At 43.3% G+C, this 16538-nt stretch overlaps 3 protein-coding genes across 4 annotated transcripts; 2 read left to right on the top strand and 1 right to left on the bottom strand.

Annotated features, from left to right (window-relative positions):
- The first annotated feature begins 1 nt into the window (after window position 1).
- On the top strand, window positions 2–7059 carry LOC134192375 (MAU2 chromatid cohesion factor homolog). The gene is made up of 18 exons (XM_062661115.1): window positions 2–256; window positions 328–405; window positions 474–569; window positions 680–774; window positions 833–860; window positions 920–1069; window positions 1133–1288; window positions 1340–1430; window positions 1500–1597; window positions 1659–1736; window positions 4963–5028; window positions 5092–5169; window positions 5432–5556; window positions 5611–5722; window positions 5778–5868; window positions 5923–6006; window positions 6067–6110; window positions 6170–7059. Exons 1-18 carry the CDS (start codon window positions 38–40, stop codon window positions 6887–6889), a joined length of 2409 nt encoding a protein of 802 aa, XP_062517099.1. The 5' UTR covers window positions 2–37; the 3' UTR covers window positions 6890–7059.
- Window positions 7060–7226: 167 nt separating this feature from the next.
- On the top strand, window positions 7227–9012 carry LOC134192376 (transcriptional repressor p66-alpha-like). The gene is made up of 2 exons (XM_062661116.1): window positions 7227–7580; window positions 7635–9012. Exons 1-2 carry the CDS (start codon window positions 7507–7509, stop codon window positions 8770–8772), a joined length of 1212 nt encoding a protein of 403 aa, XP_062517100.1. The 5' UTR covers window positions 7227–7506; the 3' UTR covers window positions 8773–9012.
- Window positions 9013–11226: 2214 nt separating this feature from the next.
- On the bottom strand, window positions 11227–16452 carry LOC134192003 (uncharacterized). 2 transcript variants are annotated; one of them, XM_062660669.1, is made up of 5 exons: window positions 16439–16452; window positions 16313–16380; window positions 16073–16205; window positions 15453–15558; window positions 11227–13173 (listed from the first exon to the last, which is right to left on the bottom strand). In XM_062660669.1, exon 5 carries the CDS (start codon window positions 12774–12776, stop codon window positions 11475–11477), a length of 1302 nt encoding a protein of 433 aa, XP_062516653.1. In that variant the 5' UTR covers window positions 12777–13173; window positions 15453–15558; window positions 16073–16205; window positions 16313–16380; window positions 16439–16452; the 3' UTR covers window positions 11227–11474. The 2 variants fall into 2 exon arrangements, with proteins under 2 accessions (XP_062516653.1, XP_062516654.1); XM_062660670.1 differs by having other exon boundaries at window positions 15453–16205.
- Between the last annotated feature and the right edge of the window lie 86 nt (window positions 16453–16538).

Below are 16538 nucleotides of genomic sequence, written 5' to 3'. Positions count from 1 at the left end.
TGCGACATACGCAACCAGGGATTTGCAATAATTAAATATGGCGACTGGCAGTCGAGAGTATAAAATATTTCTGGGCCTGTCGGAGTTGTTTAAAGCTGCAGTGCCTTCTAGAGTCCAAGAGTCTGTTGGCTGCTTGGAACTGGCTCTCTCTGTCGCTCCAGCTCACGAGGAGGCTCGACTGCGACGAGACGCGTCTCTGCTGCTTCTCCAGCAGTTGGGAGACAAAGCAGGAGCGAAGAGACATCTAGAGAAAGCAGTATAGTTCTCATTACGTTTATTATTGCGGATTACAACAATGTAGCTATCGATTTCGTCATTGTGTTTTAGTATCAAGTCCTAACGAACTGTAGCGGTGACATACAGTGTGACGTCATCTATCATCTAGCTCGTTTATATCAAGAGGAGGTATGGGAAATTTGAATTTGTCTCTTGTCAATTTGCGTGATTAAGGTAATTACTGCATCCATATGCAGGGCAATTCCTCACTTGCTGAGTCTTTGTTAAGGAAAGGGCTAAGTGCATTGAAGGGCTTCCCCAGATCTCATTTCCAGCTTCTGTTTCAGCTGGCTGTAAGTGCAAGTACTGACTTTGTATATGTATTTATGTTCGTCTGTAGATAAGGTGTTGACTAATAAGCAATGAGGGCCAGGTTGACATCTATATTGTGTGTCTATCTCAGGAGTTGCTTTCATACAGAGGAGACTGTGTGGGCGTAGCTACTCTTTTGGCTAGTGGAGCGCAGTATGCTGCTCAAACAGGAACACAGCATTCGCAGTGAGTTTTATGTTTCTCGTGTTTTCGTATGTGACTCTACGTGTGTGGTGCGATGTAGGATCCTGCTGCTGTTGAATCAGGCAAAGGTTCCATTCTGACATGATAATATAAACTTTGGTTTAAAAATTCATGAATTGACTTTCAGTGGCTGATGTTGAGTTCTCAATACTCAGAAGCAAAACATGTTTTAGATGTTTGTGGCCAGCTTGTTGTCAATTATTCAGGATGCAGTCGTAATCGATTGGTCGCACTCTATCTTATCTTTGTAGTAATCCATTTACTGGAACTTGGGCATGTATGTTGTCTATTGTCTAGTGCCGGCCAGATGTAACTGTTAGTATTACTGACACTGTGGCAGGTGAAAGAGGCAAGAGTGCCTCTGAAGGAGCTACAGCACCGAGTAAAACTGATGGTGGAAAAGAAAAATGCCAGCGGCATGGGCTCTGATGCTGTCGTACGTGGAGAAATGCTTGATTGGATTTCTGATAAACAGTTGTTTGCTTTCGTATATTTGGTGAGATTGTGTCAAACTTTGTTGATACGAGTATGATTATGGTTATTGTAGATATGCATATTGCATTCGCTTATGGCTGGCTCAAGTGAGAAAGCCATTTCGTACGCTTCTCGGGCATTAAGTCTAATTGATCAAAACACAAGTTAGTTCTAACTCAATATCGTATCTATGGTTTTATTCAGTAACTGCTAGAATTGTCTGTATGTGTTAGGTGGTGACCCGCTGCTTGTTAGACTAAAGGCGAGCGTGCTGGAGAATGTGGTTGTGTGTCGACTGATTCAGGGCCAGTTTTCTACAGCAATTCAGGAGGTGCTCTAGTGTCGTATATCGGTTGTAGTTGTAGTTGCAGCAAAGATGTTGTGTTACTTAGGTGGAACAAATTATTGTCGTATGTAATAGTTGTTCCCCTGTGCTGAAATCCCACCAATCAACAATTCATAGTTTGCTGGTAAGTATTGTTCCTTCGGTCTTGTGTTGATCTACGGAATGTCTTGAACAGTACAGTACGGTGTGTACAGTACAGTACAGTACAGTACAGCAGTGTTCTAGCCAGGATATTTTGCCAACCGTCAATATGACGTCATCAAATATAATGACGTCATCAAATGTTTAATGCTGACATATTTGGTAGTAACATCATATTGTTACTTTACCTTTCCCTAGTTGTACTACGTAGAGTCTTATGCATGTATATTAGTTACTGCATGATTGGTAGACTATTCAATATAATAGCCACTCTGGACTTGCCGAGTAAACCTCATTGAACATAACCTTGTTGAACATAACACAGCTAGACATAATTATAATACACTAGATTATTACAATGACAAGTTGACTTAATTAACTTAAACCTGGGATTGTGAGCTGAGCTTTACAAGAGTAAGTTGTGCATATACGTTGGCTACTGTGACGTCAATAGTATTAATGATTAGTATAGGGATACTACTATGCCTTCTGACCATTTATTCTCCTTTTGACCATAACTAGCTAATACGCTACGTTTCTAGCGGTCTAGTGTAATCATGTGTAAAATCCATACAAAAAGCTTTGAGAATTTGTAGCTGCAAGCGTGCTTTGTGAGAGAGGATCAGCATGCTTTGTGAGGGAGGATCATTATGTTTTTATAACCATAATGATTTAGCGAATTGATACATCCATTTGAGTGGTTATGCTCTAAAGAGATCTGCAAAGGTACTTACTAAACCTGGGATTGAAGATACACAGTAATTAGTAGAACATCTGCTGCAACAACAGTCTGCAACACCTGCTGCAACAAAGAGACCACGCCCAAAGATTTTAGATGTTATGAGATTGTTCTTTAGGAATGTGGGGACCATCAAGACCAATAGAGGTAAATGGCTTTAAATCCACAATGGATCTTGAAGGAAGACGTCCCACACTACGTGTGGTAGGCTGTTCATTTTTTCCCCAACCGTCAAAAATTGCTGTTTTCCCTCCCCAAACGTCCCTTCCTTGTTCCAACCATCAAAACGACGGTGCAGACGGTACTGGCGAGAACACTGGTATAGTATGGTACACTACAGTACAGTGCAGTACAGTACAGTACAGTACAGTACAGTATAGTACAGTGTACAGTACAGTACAGTACTGTACAGTATCATACAGTATACAGTACAGTACAGTACTAGTACAGTACAGTACAGTACAGTACACTACAGTATGGTACAGTACACTACAGTACAGTACAGTACAGTACAGTACAGTACAGTGCAGTACTAGTACAGTACGGTACAGTATAGTATGGTACAGTACAGTACTAGTACAGTATGGTACAGTATAGTACACTACAGTACAGAACTACAGTATTTCCCGCCCAATTATCCGGTTGGGGCAACCAATTATCCGGTTGGGGCAACCAATTATCCGCTTCAGACAACCAATTATCCGGTTGGGGCAACCAATTATCTGATGTCGCTCTGGCAAGCTGTACACTTCGCGAATGAAACTCTCACCTTGCATCGCTGGTTAGTTGTTCAGTGCTTTGGGTCTCAGTCAGATTGATAGCATCATGGGAAACGCTATGACAATTAAGCTACTACACATATGAATGTGAGGATCCAGCTGCAGTGCGCTGCAACTGAACAGCTCTGCTGTCTTTCTTTCGCATCAGTCTCATTGATTTGAGAGAAAAGACCACTGCACCACCGACACTCTCAGCTTTGCGCCCTCATCCAATTCTGAGTGAAACAAATTCACAATCGCCTAGCAATCGACCTGGAGAGTTTAGAGCTACCTAGACTGTAGACGTAACATGTACTTTATCAACGTGTGTTTGAGTAGCGTGGTTGTTAATTCTGCTGAGTTCTACAGTACGTATTTTCTCTAATTTTGCTTGCATGTGCAGCTTTACGGTGAGTACATGTTAGTTAGAAAGCGCGTTGAGGCCTAGAGCACCTGCTAAGTCCTTTAGTGCGTCAGGACACAAATCTAGCAGAAGTTGCCGTCTGGCTGTGACAAGAGTCTGACCCTTGCTGCAACAACTGCAACTGCCCCATGTCTCTGTGTGGTCATCCGCGCTGGTGGGCAATAATTAATTACCAGACAATTACTGATGGTTTTTCCTCCGTGATTTAATTAATAGCGAAAACCAGTATTACCCTGTATACTGGTGCAGCAGTATGGCAACAACATCCGTCAGTAGGCGCTATTATTCCTTTAACCAGCGCTTCCATATATCTACACTTCTCATAATTGAAACCATGAGTCGGATAATTGGTTGCCCCAATCGGATAATTGATTGACTGAGTCGGATAATTGGTTGCCCCAACCGGATAATTGGGCGGGAAATACTGTAGTACAGTATAGTACAGTACAGTACAGTACAGTACAGTACAACCCCGATTATCCGGACTTTTTCGGCGGAAGCCATATTGTCGGGATAATTGAAACGATGCTGTAGTGGTTTAGTCATACATTGACAGTCAAGTACACAACGTACAAATAATTAATTAATTAATTAATATACAGCAATATATTAGATCAACAACAACTCAACGTGTTTACACATTTAACTGTTAGATATAAAAAGTCCTCTATGGTTACAATTTCGGAGTCAGTTCACACGTTTTCATGTTGGAACGATGTCACATGTGAAAGGCACGTGCTTTTTAGGTGGAAATAAATTTGTCCGGATAATCAAGGTTGTACTGTAACGTATATGATGTGTGTTAATAAATTTATCGAGATAACTACCGAGACACTAGATGATGAGTAGGCCGATGGAGGGATGGATAGACTGACAGATGAGTAGACTGACGGATAGATGGGCAGGTAGACTAATGGGTTGATGGCGAATTGGCAGACATTCACACAGAAGCTTAGAAATAGATCCCTACTAGAGTCCATGATTGTGATCGCTCATCACATCCTTTATCTCTTCAAACACCAAACTCATTCATATGTAACAATACTAACTGCTTGCTCGCACAATTAGTGACTGTAGTAATGGTAAAGGCCAGCATGTATGTATCAGACTCAGTGGCAAGGCATCACACAGCATGGGCATGAAACATATACTGAGCCTCTGCTGATCAAGTCACTGCATTGTTGGTACTTGTACTCGGGTAGTTTGGATGTAATGGGTTGGGTATTGTAACCTATAGGAAATGCTACGTGTATCAATATCAATATAAAATCTGAATAATTTATTTCAGGGCTTGTACTCGATGACATGTGGAAGTATAGAGTCAACGAATCACCAGTTCGCGATGGCACTACAGGTAGTGTACCATATGGTGGCATCTAATGATGATAAAATGAGAATGTCTGATGTCGGTCTGTAGACAGCCGATGCTGGACTCCAGATCTTTGTGTGGCTCAACCAAGCCCTTGTATCCTTATCGGCGGGAAACCATGCTCAGGTACACTTGAAACGGTGTGATTGGTTAATTTGCCTTTGAAAATGTACAATGTACCACATTGATGCCAACTTGATTTGTTGGTTGGGTTTGCTTTGTTGGTGTGTGTGTGTGTGTGTGTGTGTGTGTGTGTGTGTGTGTGTGTGTGTGTGTGTGTGTGTGTGTGGTGTGTGTGTGGTGTGTGTGTGTGTGTGTGTGTGTGTGTGTGTGTGTGTGTGTGTGTGTGTGGTGTGTGTATGTGTGTGACATTTCAGTATGGTTTTAGTTTCGTAGTATTCTGGAAAGTATTGCTGGCTCGTCGCTTCCCGAATTATCAATAAACCTGAAAACTGCCGTTTGCTTCATTCGAGGCGTCCACTCTCTTCTCGCAAGCAAACACACTGAAGCAAAGTTTGTTGAGAACGTTGGCCGACACATTAAATGTGTTCATGGTTGTTGTTTTAGGCGTTATCTCAGGGAAGCACTCTTATTGGCCAACGAACACGACTTGAACAGACTGACGACGTCGATACTTCTGTTGCTCGGACAAATGTTTCTTACGTTTGGCAGTGTGATGGTGTGTGGGTCGTGATGATTGTTTCGTCTGTCTGTTCAACGAGTGTTTGTTACAGGAGGCCAGCGACATGATCTTGCCGGCATTTCAGCTCGCTTCTAGAATTCCAGACATCCATCTGCAGTTGTGGTCTGCAAGGCAGATGGCAGGTGGAGTGTAATAGTCGGGGTTAGCGACTCCGTTTGTTAGAGAGTTTGTTGTAGGGCTGTACCATGTTCTTAATGACGAGCCGAAAATGATCGAAGCAAGCAGCAATCATGATCAATTTATGCAGACTATGTTGTCGGGTATGGGTATGCTAATGCACACACTGAGCCTCGGTGTCTCACTGCCGTTTGTGTGACTAGAAAAAGCGGCAGCTCAGCAGTCAAAGCACCATCGACTCATTCATGTTCGTGACTCGTGTCTCTATGTTACTCGTAATTGTTCTCATTTGTGTTCCTTGTCCAGTGGGCCGGAGGATCGGTCGACAACTGTGTGATTCCTTCCAGTGGTGGCCAGAGTCTTCATCACAGCCCTCGAAAGAGACCTCAGAGTAATGAATACAATCAATTTCGGTATCCAAAGAGAAGCAAGAGTGATGGACAAGTTGTGCAGCAGCAGCAGCAGCAGCAGCAGCAACAACAACAGCAGCAGCAGCAGCAGCAGCAGCAACAGCAACAGCAGCAACAGCAACAGCAGCAGCAGCAAGGTTTGTTGCGTTCGAGCCATGCTCGTCATTATGTTTCACAAATGTTGCCCGGTCTGCCTGTTCCTACTGTGACGACGATGCAGAGCCAGGGAGCTCAACCGAAACATCATCACAGTGTGGAGAATTTGCTTGCTTGCTCGAGTGAGAGCCAAACGACGATGCAACGTCTATCGAGACCGCTGACGCATTATGGCGATCCTCAACTGACTCATTCTCAGGGACACAACGTTGTATCCACGAGTCGAGTTGATCCTCACACTCAGACTTCCTATCTCTATCATCCTCCTCTTTCTCACTCGATGGTTCAATCGTCTATGACTGTGCCACAGCAGTATCAGCTGCTCGGTCATTCATATCAACACATGATGCAGCAACCTCTAACAAGACCCGTCTATAGTCAGTCTGCTGGTGTTCAGGGAGGAGGGATGCATGTGGAATCTCACCATCCTCACTATAATTTCAGGCACAGATTTAATTAATTTGGCAGCGAAAGCAGTAGAGGGAGTCGAATCATGAAATGATGTGAATTGAGGCGATTTGGGTGTAAATGTGTGAAAGTGAATAGAGAAATAGACAGAATAGAGAAAATAGCAGTCGAAATGATAGTTGCATCATCGCAATTTGTGATATCAATGATTTATACAATTAATTTGTCTCCTAATTCTTGACATCTGGGTGTTTACATAATTGTTGTCAGCTGACGTCACAAACAGGAAGAACAGGTTTGACCACCTTATCAGTCCAAACAGTTAGCTGTAAGAAAGCTGATTGGATAAGACGTTGTGACGTCACTTTACCATCCGGAGTCACAGAAAAGCCAGTTGGAGCCAGTTTCCCAGTCCTCACTGAACTACTGAAGGTAGGACGTTCACTTCACTTGATATTAACATCGGGACCCTTTCTAACCGAACAGCCACTGTGTCGTTGTCGAATTCGTTCTCGAAAATCGTTCGGAAGTGATCCAAAGAACGCGAGGCCCCCTTTACGGGACACCGGCTCCGTCAGAAGAGATTAGTGACGTCATCGCGACAGTCAGTCGTGTCGCCACGTGACCAGCAAACCGGCGCGGGAGACTCAACCTTCCGTCCCAACAGGGATGGCAGCCGCTCACGTTATCGTCAGCAGTTCGAGCGAAACGACGGAGCGTGTCGACATCTTCAACAAGAAAAGGTGAGGACCCCGTATGGAGACACACGTGTTCGTTACCCATTTCTCTCTTTCCAGTGCCGCCTCGATGACTGAAAATGCCGGCCTCGACAACAAGGACGTCGAGAGCTCTCTGGACGACACTGAGCTGCAGACGTTAGAAGAGCAGCTGCAGGCCGAAGAAGCGAAGCTGAGTGCACTGCGTCACAACGTGTCGAAGCTCCGCGAGAAGCGAAAACGGTTGTATCGAGTACAGCCGCCCCCACTGGTACATGCCGGGGGCGTCGCGCATACAACGTACTCATTGGCTGCCGGGAATAGCGACGTTCTACCTCCTCTGCCGCCGTTGAAGGCAAGCAGTATGAACCACGTGGCACAGCAGCCACGACTGGTGCAGAATCACGGATTGTCGTCGCATCATGTTGGTATGTCGACTGGCAATGTGAATCAGATCGATGAGGGACGGTCGTTGGTGCGGGGCGACTACGTTCAGATGTCGCATCCCGTTCTGTATCAGGATAGCAAGCAGTTGCAGGGGTCGGTTGGTGAGGAGCACGTGAGGTTGGCTAAACGGCGTTTGAAAGCGACGCAGGAGTCTGCCCGGCAGATGTTCATTCATCAAATTGAGAGGTCTCTGTCGGGCATCCCTGTGCCACGACCACCACCTGATCAGTGGCCTCTGTGTCCTTGGGCGGTTGGATCGCACTTCAATGCGCTTGTCGGGCTCGAATCGATTGTGACATTTATTCAGACCGGTAAATTGCCGGATCAGGAGTTTGCTAATCCGTCTCGTACACACATGAAGTGTTCAAGCTGTCATACCGACTTTTCGCCCGTTTGGCGGTTAGTTAGAGATTCCCAGAGGCCGTGTATAGTTTGCGAACGATGTGAGAATGTTCGTATAAAGCAAGCTCTTGGATCGCATTACTCTCGTCGTCTTCATAATGCATTCGCTCAAGCAGAGCAGCAAGAGAAAGACTTCGAAGCCCAAATGGAGCAACAGGTAATGGAAGAGGCGCAGCGTGTCAGACACGAGCAATACGTCTACAATCATAACGAGCAGATGGCTAGACAACACCAACGGCATTCAAACTCTACATTGCAGCATCAAGTACAAGATCCCGATGCCGATATGCTTCGACTAATGGTCCAACAGCAGAAAGACATCGAAAAGAGATTGACATTGACAGGTACCACGTCTCACATTACCGTATAGTTTTCACTGGAATTCTCGAGAAGTTGGGGTTGGGTTTATTGCGAACTCTAAGTCTATGACAGGTGGTAAAGAGCACAGAATTTAATTTGTGTGAAACTTGTGGCTTTATCACAGCAGACTTCATTACTCTTGCACATAGTCAGCAGCGTTTTTAGGAGATTTGTGCAAACAGAAATGGTGAAATAATTTATTATTACTATTGCTATTTTAATGTAGTCCTATTGTGTTGAATTCATATCACATTAGTGCATCTCCTGCTGCATGCTGGTGTAACTACGTTTACCACTAATGGCTTGATTTAGTCTAGTAACTAGAGTAGAATGGTAGTGCAAGATATAGGGTTGGGAGCTTTTAAAATATATGGAACCCAACAACAGCAGTGATAAGATAATCACAACCATTGCTTCTCTGGGGCTGCGGAAGCTCTTTAGATTGGTGTGTGTGTGTGTGTGTGTGTGCGTGTGTGTGTTTGTGTGTGTGTGTGTGTTTGTGTGTGTGTGTGAATTTCAGAACAGACTGCGGCTATTTTGTATGTTTGGTTTGTCATTGATTAGTCTTGACAGAAGTAGCCAGAGCGGCATGCATACAAATGATTATGACGTGTATCAAGCGAGTCAACTGCAACACCATCCAATATTATCATTTCTACTTGCAGGCAACAAAACTTTCAAAGTCTTGTCTTTGATCTTGTTTGGTGACACAAAGTTCCATTACAAAGCGTCCAGATTGGGGGGGGGATATGGAGGGACAATGCCCTCAATCTTGATATTGGAGGGTATCCCCCTCTTCCTGGTTTTTGCACCTGCTCCTGCTGTTACCATAGCATCAATGGTGTGATTGTTGATGTGAGGGGAGATGAGTTGACTTCTCCAATGTTTTTGGGATGGAAGTGCTTGTAAACGTAGGTGCCAGCGTTGTTATTGAGAAGCAAGATCTGCATTTGCTTTGTTGTTGCAAGGCTTTCACTTCAGTATGCTGCATGGTAGCCACCCTTTGAAGTACCAGCAGTGTAATAAACATTGACTTAAAAATTATGGTGCACTAACGTAATACATGCATGTGCTTCAACACATGCATAGGGAATTTCAGTAACATTAGTTGGTGGGTTCTAGACATGCAGCTTAATCTGATCAAGTTATTTATCTTCCGAATGGATCTGGACATGGAGACCTTGCCAAAATCATTTTCTGTCTTGGTAACTACTGCTACTGTCTCAGACACTAATTAATTGAAACTACATCTAACAGTGACTTCAAATCATGATATTTTTAATATGGTTCCTCTCCACTTTCATTACCCACCCACTACACTTACATTTCCCTACAGTTATAGAATTCAACTAGCTGAGTTATGTTGTCAGTCTTTCTAATTTGAAATTATAGTGCATTTTTCATTCCAAGATTGTACACATTTATTGTAACAATAGTTTCCTTGATACTACACTAGTCCAGCAATTAGTAGAAAGCACAAATTTTGTACAAGGTTTCACCCACTAGCAAATGTGGGAGTGTTTCTTTTATCTTAGCTAAGTAGACAGCTAGAGACAACTGAACTGCTCAAGTAAAAATCATTAATTAACTCACAACAATTTCTTATTGCTCACAACTACTTTTGTGGATAAACGAAAAGATGAATAGTATGACACCTAGAACTACCTACGTTTTCTTGCCTTACAGGCTGTACAGTTTCTCCTCAGTTTTCCAAATTCTTAGTTTTGCGTAGCTACAGACTGGAAAGCAGCAGGCCCATTTCTTTGCTGCAATCAAGCGGATAGTAGATGGCTGTGGCTATAAATAAAGCGGAAACGAAACGTGACGGACTCAACATGCAAAAATAAATTTGCTGAATGTAGGATTTGCATAAATAACAGTGTGCAGCGGGCGTCCGGTGCACGTGCGACGTTTTGCTTCGTTTTAGCTGACGCCAAGAATTGATTGTCTCTACGTTTCGCTTAACTTAACGTAAGTCCTACATTCTATACTTCTGTAGTGTACAGCCCAGGGGCGCGTTCGATTGGGCTCGTACAGTCTGGAAGACACGCCCCTATTTAACCTCTACCAGCAGGAGCTCCTATATCGAGCAGCAGAGTCGGTAGAGTTGGCTCTTTCGACTATAGCGGCAGAACTGTAGAAGTTGGAAGAGGAGTGTGCACACAGAGCCTCTTCTGGAAGAGGCTGGAAGAGCCCAATCGAAGGCCCCCCAAATGAATATGGTACAGAACACGCCCTACAGGCCCGGATAATGACGTAACAAGTGTCGCTAACCAATTCAAAACGCACTCAACATAGCTTAACGGCAAAGAAGTGCATGGGAACTTCTAAGAATACGATGACACACTGGCAAACATCAAACACGACAGGCTTTGCCCATTTCTATTTGAATGTTTGCGCAGGCGCAAGAACCAAGGGTAGGCATGCAATGGGGCAATAATTTTCTTGCCTCACTCGCATTACATGTACTCACAAAAATGATTTAATGAATAAGTGTGTGCCCCCAAACTTACACAATTTCTTACGCCTATGATATGTCAAGTCAAGTGTAAAAGTTTTAGTATAGCAATGTAGCAAACAAGTACTGTAGCTAGATATGAGTCTTCCTGTACGAGCAGACAATCACAAGAAACAAATCTAGACAATACAACTGTAAGTACCAATCAAATACAACTGTCACTTGACCAGACTGTCCCAGACATATGACTGTAGCTAAGGGTCAATGAGATCTGCAATCTCATGTTGGCCTTCTACATCTCGAAGTGTTGCACAGAACTTCCAGAAGGCATCGTCTCCTTTCTTCATCAGAATGTCTCTCAGCAATTCTGTTGCGATATCCTGCCCACTCTGTTTGCTGCCAGACAAACTGCTGAACTCGTTGCGATCAATTAACTTGTTGCTATAGAGCTTAGGAAGGATCTTTTTGGGAGACAAAGTTGTAATAATGTGATCAAAGTGAGGTCTTACTCTCTGCTCCCAAAAAGACTCGTGCTGTTGTGATACACGGTGTAATACAGTTACTGTACCAGATAACTTTGGTGTTCTTGCATCTGCAACAACATGTGGCTGCATCTGAGAATGCTTTTCATGTTGGATTTCTAATGGTTCGCATGTTTTCTGCCCTACAACTTTGTCGCGGAGATTCTCTTGCTTTTGAAAAAAGGTTGTCATGGATTTTTTCATTTCCTTGATGTTTTGGTTTGTTTCAGTTTCCACTTCAATTAATTTGTTGTTCTCCTCTTTCGCAGACGCCAATTCTTCAGTCAGCCATTGTACCTCAAGCCCACTTTTGTCTAGATCTGCCTGTGCCTTGTCACCTCGTGCTTTCTCTTTCTTCACCAATACCTTGAGGTCGCTGATTTCCGTTGCTTGTTGCTGAATTTGCCTTCTTGCACTTATTAGCTGAGACTGCAGGCTCGCACATTCATTTCTTGCTTTCTTAATTTCATGGCGAGCTTCGTTCGTCAGACTAGCAATTTCATCTTCTTTTTTCTTCAGCAAGGCATCTTGTTGAGAAATCTTCGTTTCAAGCTGTTCGACTTTCGAACGGTACTGGGTCACTAATTTGTCTTCAGTCGCAGATCTCCTCTGCAACACTGACATCACATGTTGGAAGTCATCGTCAAACGTCTTCAGTTCTGCTTCTAGCGTCAAGATGTCGTCTGTAACATTGCAGTCGTTTTCGTTGTGTTCAGTTACAACTGAGGCTCCATCAGCTTGATGTCGAAATGATTCAGCTACGCTTGTAGTGTCAATTGTCAAGTCGCTTGTGCTTGCTCCAAGTTCTGTTAGCGTTTGTACAGAAGTGAACGAAGCAGTCGCTCCATAAGCACCAGAATCCTTTTCTAACGACGTAGAAAGCTCAGTGAAGTCGTTTGTGCTTGCCGCAAATCCTGTTACTATTTTTGCCGGGGTGACCGGAATGTTGGGTCTACGCCTATGTAGAGGCCTTCTTCCTCTAAACGCCATAGAACGACTGAAATTTGTTTTCGAAGACTCTAAATGAGGCTCCATCTAGAAATGTTGAGATGAGAGGATTCAAAACTGAAACGGGAGTAAGGTGAAGTCGCCTAGACGTAGACATGCACCGCCTAGAGGTGCACAGTTGAGGTTTCACTTCTTACCACGGAACGAATTAATCATCACCCGCGACGCGGTTTCTTGTAGTAGCAAGCACTCCGTCGTACCTTCTCGGGAGTCCTTATCACGTTCCCCCGTATGTTTAGACAGTAGCCGCCAATTCGAAATCATAACAATCGTGCTGCATTACATATTCAACGCAAGCAATCCCGTTGTACGTTGTTTGCACGGCCTATGTCTTACTCTACTGTACTGTACCATGCAGATTTCTTTATTCATCTCTATGAGCAGCGGCTAGAATCAGGCAACTTGTAATCAAAAGTGGGCGGGCCTGGAAAAGTGTACAGTGTACTCGGTCCGTGACGGTCCGTGACGGTCCGTGACCCTTCCAGCCATTTCAATTTTCAAATTTTAATTTTTAATATTCAAGTTTCAATTTTTATTTTTCATTTTTCTTTTTTCAATTTTTTGTCAAAAAAGGTTTTCAATTATTTTGTTGAAAAAATTAATTCGGCAAGCAAATTTTTATTTTTAATTTTTGATTTTCAATTTTTTTATCTTTCATTTTTCTTTGTTCTATTTTCAAGTTTCTTTGATTACATTTGGTCAAGTTGAATGTCAAAAGAATTGAACGCGGAAAGAACGAAAAATGAACGCAGCAAGAATAAAAATTGAACGCAGCAAGAACGAAAAATGAAACAGCCTTGTGCGAATTACGCAGCAGGGGGAGTCTGGTGGAACACGTGCCCTAGTCATAGCTCAACGCAGGAGGGAGTCGTGTTTTTCATTCCAACACGTGCTGCTGATTGGAAGGGGCGGAGTAAATCTTCGACGACTGCCTTTTAGGACGATCTCTTGCAATTTCCGCTCGAGAAGGAATCTCCCTCTCCCCAAAAAAATAATCAATCTCAGGTGCGATCAGCCATTGCTGATGAGCACAGTACATATGCATGGTACAGTGTATATGAATTTATCTATTACCACATAGAATTCTAACAATTGCAACAGTCTAGCTAAATCTAAAACTCAACAAATTTAGTAACTATACTGAAACTCGTTCAAACTCTTCTAGGCTACTCTAGATTAACTACCATTTATACACGCAGTACACAGCAACTAAAAACAATGATGCCTGGTTTGCTGTTCTACACATGCGCGCGTACGTGCCTCCATCACCTCGGGAATTGAATCTTGAGCTTCCATCCTTGCGGATGGCTCTCTTGTCACTGCAGACCTGCTTAAGCCGGACGACGTCGTGTGCTGCTGGCCAAGTACCTCGGGTATAGCTATATAGCTCATGCAGACTCGGTTGACTCTGCGCCGTCATGATCGCACCGTCGCTGTGAACGAGGCTGCTACCTTAGACGCATGAGAAGACTGGCAGAAACGACAGCGAAGCTTCTCCCAGTGCCAAATATGCCACCGCTGTACAAGACCTCCAGCAAACATCACAACCTGCTGTCGGCAGTGGCTTGCAATTTGGTGTCAGCAGTGCGTAGAGCGGTGGCGAGTTACAAGTGGCCGACGTTGCCCTCTACAACATGAAGGTCCAGTGAGGACCACTCTGCGTGACTCTCCGTATACGTAGCTTGGACGAATTGACAAAGCTGGGCGAGCAAGTAAGTCATGTATTGCATACCCGAGGTACCTGGCCAGCATACGACGTCGTTCGGCTTACGGCAGGTCTGCAGTGACAAGAGAGCCATCCGCATGGACAGAAGCTCAAGATTCAAGTCCAGAGGTGATGGAGGCACGTACGTACGCGCGCATGTGTAGAACAGCAAACCAGGCATCATTGTTTTTTGTTGCTGTGTACTGCGTGTATAAATGGTAGTTAATCTAGAGTAGCCTAGAAGAGTTTCAACGAGTTTCAGTATAGTTACCAAATTTGTTGAGTTTTAGATTTAACTAGACTGTTGCAATTGTTAGAATTCTGTGTGGTAATAGATAAAGTTAGATAACATGCATATGTACTGTGCTCATCAGCAATGGCTGATCGAACCTGAGATTGATTATTTTTTGGGGAGAGGGAGATTCCCTTCTCGTTAGAGCGGAAATTGCAAGAGATCGCCTTAAAGCGCAGTCGTGGAAGATTCACTTCTCCCCTTCCAATCAGCAGCACGCGTTGGAATGAAAACCGACTCCCTCCTGCGTTGAGTTATGACTAGGGCACGCGTTCGACCAGACTCCCTGTTGCGTAATTCGCACAAGGCTATTTCATTTTTCGTTCTTGCTGCGTTCGTTTTTCGTTTTTGCTGCGTTCAATTTTCATTCTTGCTGTGTTCATTTTTCGTTTTTTCCGCGTTCAATTCTTTTGACATTCAACTCAACCAAATATAATCAAAGATAGAAACTTGAAAATAGAACAACGAAAATTGAAAAATGAAAAACGAAAATCAAAATTGAAAAATAAAATTTGCTTGCCGATTTAAGTTTTTTAGCAAAATGATTGAAAACCTTTGACAAAAAATTGAAAAATAAAATATAAAATAAAAATTGAAATTTAAAAATTAAAAATTGAAATTTGAAAATTGAAAATTGAAATGGCCGGAAGGGTCACGGACCAGTGATACTCAGTTTCTACACTCAGTGACTGTCTAAACGTTGTACCTCCAAATAATGTTTGAGCATCCGGAACGGATCCCAGATCTCGAAGGACGTCATGAATGGGATCATCTTGTTCAGCAGCAACTGCTGTCTCGTGTTCTAGTAACAGCTACATAGAAATTTAAAATAAAATTAAATAAATGCGACCATTGAAACACGCTTGCCAATTGCAGTGAAACAGAAGTACTAAAATGATCACTGCAACCTGTGTAGTAGACTATTGTTGTCATAGCTACCTGCTTGTTCTGCTTGCCACTACATTGTCACTTTCTTTGGTGTGCCTTTTGTTTGTCTGTCTGTCTGTTTGTTTGTCTGTCCTTCTGTCTGTCTGTTTGTCTGTCCTTCCATCTGCCTGCCTGTCTGCCTACCTGCCTCTCTGTCTGTCTGTCTGTCTGCTCACCTTTCTGTCTGTCTGTCTGTCCTTCCGTCTGTCTGTCTGTCTGCCCACCTCTCTGTCTGTCTGTCTGTCTGTCTGTCTGTCTCGTTTTACCTGACCAAGTGTTCATTAGCATGCTTGTCTGTCTGCCTCGGTATTTATTAGTTTACTGTATACCGAAAAGATCCGATAAGCTCAGAAACAGTTAATCAAAGTAACATGTTACAGTAGAGACATCATGCAATACCGAATGAGTTGAAATCATTTCTTTAACCGAGATGTAGATGGTCGGCTTTGTGAGTGTCACCACATCCGTATACTCATCAATACTGAAATGGATTTCAGCATCTTCCACTGTCGATGCTCGCAAGAAGAATGACCTAAACATTGTGATCAAACATTCATCATGGCAAACTATTTTAAAACTACCAACAATCACAAACGGTTTCCACATCAAATTACAAGTGTGTTTTGCAAACATACTAACTTAAATTTGACGAATGCTTCCTGGATGTATGGATTGATAGCTACTAGTGCTGCATTCTCGCCTTCAAACTAAATGACAATTTGGCTGTTGCTCATAAGCAATTAATTCAAGGCTAAGTTACCGTACCAATTTGTTAGCAGCCGTATACTGTAGAACTTCTGCAATAGAGCCAAGGTTTCGCCGCTAAAGACAACAACTATAAGTTGCAGAAAGCATGTACAATCAA

This window comes from Corticium candelabrum, chromosome 16, assembly GCF_963422355.1.
Source record: "Corticium candelabrum chromosome 16, ooCorCand1.1, whole genome shotgun sequence".
Taxonomy (NCBI): Eukaryota; Metazoa; Porifera; class Homoscleromorpha; order Homosclerophorida; family Plakinidae; genus Corticium; species Corticium candelabrum.
The sequence above is the reverse complement of the archived record's forward strand: the minus strand, read 5'-3'. Positions and strand labels throughout refer to the sequence as shown.

What these genes read in the sequence shown, in the direction of transcription:
- LOC134192375 (XM_062661115.1), top strand. Translation starts at nt 38, where the DNA reads ATGGCGACTGGCAGTCGAGAGTATAAAATATTTCTGGGCCTGTCGGAG. An exon ending in AGCTTCTGTTTCAGCTGGCT is followed by an intron (nt 570 to 679) that starts GTAAGTGCAAGT and finishes TGTCTATCTCAG; the next exon opens with GAGTTGCTTTCATACAGAGG. An exon ending in AGTTCGCGATGGCACTACAG is followed by an intron (nt 5,029 to 5,091) that starts GTAGTGTACCAT and finishes GTCGGTCTGTAG; the next exon opens with ACAGCCGATGCTGGACTCCA.
- LOC134192003 (XM_062660670.1), bottom strand. Translation starts at nt 12,776, where the DNA reads ATGGAGCCTCATTTAGAGTCTTCGAAAACAAATTTCAGTCGTTCTATG.
- LOC134192376 (XM_062661116.1), top strand. Translation starts at nt 7,507, where the DNA reads ATGGCAGCCGCTCACGTTATCGTCAGCAGTTCGAGCGAAACGACGGAG. An exon ending in GACATCTTCAACAAGAAAAG is followed by an intron (nt 7,581 to 7,634) that starts GTGAGGACCCCG and finishes CTCTCTTTCCAG; the next exon opens with TGCCGCCTCGATGACTGAAA.